Here is a 6,000-nt window from a genome sequence, read left to right on the forward strand (position 1 = left end):
ACTGAAACGCCAATCAGAAACGTTCTAAACAGTGACGTCATCAATCCATAACATATTTCTTAGAGCAACATAGACAACCTCATTGACCGAAATCTATACGTGGGCACCAAAGAGTTCGAAAGGTGCAAAAAAATGTTATCTCGCCACTAAACATTTATTACGTCCAAAAAATATTATTACACGATATAAAGTAGATATCTATTTGTTATTATTTAAATAAAATGCTAAATAATACGATATTTCAACAACAAACTTTTTTAATTATTTGGCTGAATGGAACTATCATTGCCATGTTGGCTGTCGTAACTAGAAAAAATGAAAAATTAAAAAGTAAAACCGGCGTTCGGTGATTTTCACTCAAAATTTCCATGTATCTAAATAATTCATCTTAAACTGCAACCGTGTGAGAGTTTTTGTGTAAAATGAGTTATTGTGATAATTTTTTGTAATGTATTTATCATCCCTAATCGTAATATATGGTGCTGAATTAACAATATGATTCGGATTCAAGGGAAATTCGTAACTGTAAGTATGTAAACAGTATCTACCACCCTACCACCAACTAAATGATGACGTCACAAATGGCATGCGAGGCGTTTTCGCGCGAAGTTTAAACTAGCTATAATAAATTGCAATTATCTATGTTAAATCTTATGAGTATAACTGAAATATAGTGTTTTTCGGAACTAATACAAGTGTACCGACGATATTAAAAGGGTTTTCAAAATTTGTCATCAGGCCTATTGTCGCACCTGTCACCGTGGTGAAATTGGAGCCAGGTTGTATTTGGTACAACAGTCGAGATATTGCAAAATATGAAACAACTGGTTGATTAAAAAAACTATAATCGACTAAATAATCTACTCAATTCCATTTTAAAAAAATGACAGGGCTAATCCAAGAGTACGTATTAAGGTATTTAACGCCAATGGGAATACCTAACTAAACTCCAAACAGTATATTTTTTTAAGTTGAACTTTTTTTAAAAGCTATGAGCGAACAATTCGTCACTAGTTTTCCTTATCTACCTAGGTAGGTATATGTATAATTTGAAATTTACCACCTACCTACGCATTTGAAGTTTACGTTTTTCCTACTTACCATGGTATAATAATATACTCCGCCTGGTACTCTATTCCGAGATTCGCGTATGACCTAACTGACACGGGCCTACGTCATCATGCTGTTTACAGGTTCTCAAACTTTAAAATGTGGGAGAATTTTAACCAACGGTGAAAATTATTTTAACGGCATTAATTTTATGTTATTCATGTAGAAACATAGTAAAATAAAACAAATCTAATGTATTAAATTAAACTTTATTTATCTATACAAGACAAACGTTTGAAAAACTAATTCACAGTTACACATTAATTACCAAGCTTACGGCGTGAAAAGTTTGGAAAACACTGCGACTGCTGACACTGAGCGAGAAGGAAATAACAATTAACACGCGTTCGACAAGGATAACGGTCAGGGCATGAAGTTATCTAGATCCGAATTGTCAAATGTGACAGCGCTATCCTGTGTTGTCAGTAGTGTAAACAGAATTACCCGAACGTCTGAAATTTCTGTCGTGAATCGGAAGATATTGCTAACGAATAATTAAAAATGACGTGTTATTGTAAAATTTAAGATAAAATACATATAAATGAAAATTATAAAATTATAAAGAAATATTTTAACTTATTAACCATAGGTATAATGTACCCATGTAACATGTTATGTTGAAATAAAGTGGCAATGTTATTGTGACGTAGGCCCGTGTCACTCTGGGAATAGAAGACCATGTTTTATTAGACCATGCTACTTACCACTGATCGAAAGGCTGGTGTAGAGGTAAGTTTTTAGGGTTCCGTACCCAAAGGGTAAAACGGGACCCTATTACTAATTCCTGTTTGGGTAAAGAATGTGGGCTATGTATGTACACTCAGAACACATAAAAATAATTTCTCCCCTTTTTAAACTTTTACAACTCTGTGTACCTAACGTATAGATTTTTAGACACTTACGTTGATACGTATCTTCTGCATTTTTAACTATAGTTTTTTGTAACTGGGTAGATTTGCTCGCACCCCTAACTATAAAAACGGGCCAAGTGCGAGTCGGACGCGCGAACGAAGGGTTCCGTACCATTACGCAAAAAATGTGCAAAAAAATCACGTTTGTTGTATGGGAGCCCCTCTTAAATATTTATTTTATTTTGTTTCTAGTATTTGTTGTTAAAGCGGCAACAGAAATACGTCATCTGTGAAAATTTCAACTGTCTAGCTAGCACGGTTCATGAGATACAGCCTGATGACAGACAGACAGATGGACAGAGGAGTCTTAGTAATAGGGTCCCGTTTTTACCCTTTGGGTACGGAACCTTAACAAGGTCCTATCTAAGATTGCCACCTTCATATGATATTGGTTTTGTATTGGCTATAGTCGTATACCTATAGGACTACGTATATATGGAGTATGTTTACAAAAAGTTACAATATAATATGACTAGCCACATTATCTAGTCTAGGTAAGAGTGTAAAATTTAGAACATAGAATAGTTCGATAAGAATAACGAGGTAAGTACCTTCCTACGTGTGCGTCGGATCCTGGACACGTCAAAGACACTTAGCAAAATCATGATAGCCAGTTTAGAATTGCCACTCCACTTAAAGAGTGTCCGATATGACGTTTATTTCATTGACTGGTATTATTTTATCAAGGGATATTGCCTTGCAATCCTTGTATCATAATTTTGACAGTCTTGGTTTTCTTAAGTAAAAGCAATGTAAAAGTAATAAAATTGATTACTTTTGTTCGTCAGATTTTGGTCATCAAAAATAAAATGACACATTTTTCATAGCCTCTTTGATTAGTCACTGTTGGTAATGAGCCTGCCTATGAATCTGGAGGTCCTGGGCTTGAATTCCGGTGAGAGAATTTTTTGTTTGTTTTTAAACACTAATTCTCTTTTTGAAACATTTCTTGTTTTTTGTAAAATTATTAAATCTAAGTAAGTATTAAAATGGTTTGAAGTATACTTTCTCAAAAAACATGTCTTTTTAATAAATAATATTAATGGACTTGCAACTACATAATATTAGTCATTAAAATGCAAAGGGTAGGTACCTACTATATCTTTGTGAACCCGAAATAAGGGACAAACATTGGTATTTTTTAGTGTCATGCACACAGACTTACCCCTAGGCGGTTTTCTGTGGTCATGCATGACCTAATCTAATCAATGAAAGGAGGAAAAAAAATGTAGTTAGTAGAATGATCCAGACACTCATATAATCTAGTTAGATTATAATTTAGACACCTGTGTACATGCAAATTGAAGTGGTTTAAAAAATTCAACAATGAACTCATTTAAGGGTAGGTGTCCAACTAAGTTCCAACTAAGTCAGTTAATATTACGAGTTATTTATTGTCAGACCATGCAATGAGACATAAAAATAAACAGACACTGTCAGTTTTGTATTAGGGTTGGTGGTGTATTGATACTGTTACAGTACATTGTGCAACAAGGGGCGTAAGTGATATTTTGTAAACAAACTCTTTAGATGCACGACAGCCGGAGGCTATGAGTATTGATGTGCCATCGGTTAGTTTCCAAAATTGCGAAATTTTCAAATGGAACTATCGAAACTCCTGATAATTTTGTATGCAAAATGAAACTTTCCATTTAAAAATTTCCAATTTGTTTAATTTTTGCAAATATTCATGAAATTTGTGAGAAATCTGTCGCTATGAGTTTGACAATGCAATGGTGGGGGTAGAATTGGTAAATGCAAGGATCGGATACCCATATTTTTTGTATGGGAATGAAAATGGTATTTTTGCGTTCTTTGTTAATTATTTCATTCCTAATTTGGCAATCTAATACTACGAAGTCTTAAACTAAATACACAACTGAGTCCTACGATTTTGAGTTTAAAATTAATACGAAAGATATGGTTATTTCGAAGTTTTTGCAAAAAACTGGTTCTGATCCCTGGGTAAATGTGTAAATAATGTGACATTGTTAAACTAACAACTTTTATTTAACCAAAAAATTTATAAACTGATAATGTAAACATTCAATGTGGTAAAAAAACGAGATAGTAACACTATGCCAGCGGGAAGTAATTTTGGTAACAACAAAAAAGCAAGACTTTAAGGTGTATAAATAATGAACACATAATGGTTTCATGAATAAGGTGGTTTACACAAGATGTACAAAATCACAACACACCTAGGGCATATAGACAAAAAGATACTTACATGAATTAAATGTGAATAGGTTATTCAAAATAAATATTAGTCAATGCTAATTCAAACAGCTATTGTAGCCTGCTAAGTCTGCCACACCTTGGTTTAGTGATTGATTAATTGCATTTACAGCAGTATTTTAGACAGAGGCAGATAATCAGTGTCATTAAGGGCACAGGATATCACTAAATAATTTAAACATAAGAAATATTTTTATATGTTTATATTATAGTGTCATTCACATCAACATGAAAACAACCAGAATGGTTTGATAAGGGCAACAACATCAATATAATTGGTTATGATAAGGCCAACTACATCAAAATAATGGTTAAACACCTGATGGAAGCAACCACTTTCTAGTGCGCGGCCAGCTTTCGAGTTATTTATAGAACACTCCACCACAGCACACTACATCTACTACCGAAAGCTTCCAATGCAATTTCTACTACAAATAAAAGATCTAGATGCAATAAGTGTGCCTCTAAAAACTACATGCCATAAAACAAGTGCCATGAGCGTGACCGTGTCCTTGCATCCAAAGCAATTTAGGACAGACATGCATCGTTTACCTCCGATGTCGTCCATCGCACTTTAATACGATTAAAAATGCGTTGTCGACGCCACACAGCGCTCCTTGGCGGTCGCACTCGATAATCAGATCGCACATTTAATTAAATTCGACATATCACTGACCGCTACGCACTATTAACAGCGAATGTAAAAACTGTAATCTCGAACACACCACCTCACTGATCAAACTTTTCCGATCAAAACTAACGCACGCGATCGACCGCCACAATACCGATGTAAACTAAAGACGTACCTCCATGAGCATCCTATAATAATAACTGTCTCTTCGTTTGTCCAAGGAACTAGTTATCAAGGTCTCGTCTCGAACGTAGCACGCACGGTTCCAAGAAATTAATCAGAGGTTATGTCTTGACAACTGACACTTTTAGTTGATTATCACAATAAAAACACTACAAAGTTCATCAGTAAGCCGATGAGACGCGAATACAATTGGAAACTTTAACAGATTGGTGGAAATACCACTTTAAACACCTTTGCAAAGAAGGAAGAAGTGAGCGTCACGACAAAAATAATGCTGGGGCGTTAGTGTGCGTGAGAAACTTTAGTTTAGCATCAAACGTCACACCACGGAAGACTGATGGCAATTGGCCAGTCACAGTTGAGCGAATATCATGAAGCGTTTTTTTGGATTGCAAACTAAATCATGTTTGAGTTTCACACAACACAATTCTCTTTACAATCTACTTCTCAACTACTTCTCTATTGTTTGGCAAAGGACTGTCATTTCAAAGATAATCATACTGCTTGTACTAGCGTAAGTCGAAGACAGTATTATTCTCTCTACGTGTAGGTTTGAAACGAGACCTGTGAGTATTATATTCTTTGAACGAGACAGTCCCTGGCCAAACTATACCACCTCTACCCTGGCCGAGTGGCCGCACACGTTCGGAATTTTCATTCGGTTTCCGTACGGAATGACAGGTCGGAACGGGACGTCGCTCTACAAATGCATAGCGCTGTCTCGCTTGCACATGTCATTCCGTACGGAAAATTCCTAACGTGTGTGGCCAGGCTTATTCAGTTCAAAATGCATTGCGTATTTAGCAAAGACATCTGTTGACGAAATCATATTTATTTTAGCATAAAGAGTTCCCTCAATAGGGAGTATTACTGCAATGTTCTGCCGCCAGAGTGCAGCACTATTGTTTAGTAAACCTAGAGTAACTA

The 6,000-nt window shown here is 35.4% G+C and overlaps 1 protein-coding gene across 3 annotated transcripts in view; it reads right to left on the reverse strand.

Moving 5' to 3' along the window:
* Positions 1–5,395, reverse strand: part of LOC134794991 (embryonic polarity protein dorsal-like) — a 65,106-nt gene extending 59,711 nt beyond the window's left edge. For 2 of the 3 annotated variants that reach the window (XM_063766864.1, XM_063766853.1), the window contains exon 1: positions 4,812–5,059. In XM_063766864.1, coding sequence (XP_063622934.1) covers positions 4,812–4,827 — 16 coding nt within the window. In that variant the 5' untranslated portion in view covers positions 4,828–5,059. The other variant, XM_063766860.1, reaches the window with a different exon arrangement.
* Between the last annotated feature and the right edge of the window lie 605 nt (positions 5,396–6,000).

The sequence above is a fragment of the Cydia splendana genome, chromosome 1 (genome assembly GCF_910591565.1).
Source record: "Cydia splendana chromosome 1, ilCydSple1.2, whole genome shotgun sequence".
NCBI classification, from domain to species: Eukaryota; Metazoa; Arthropoda; class Insecta; order Lepidoptera; family Tortricidae; genus Cydia; species Cydia splendana.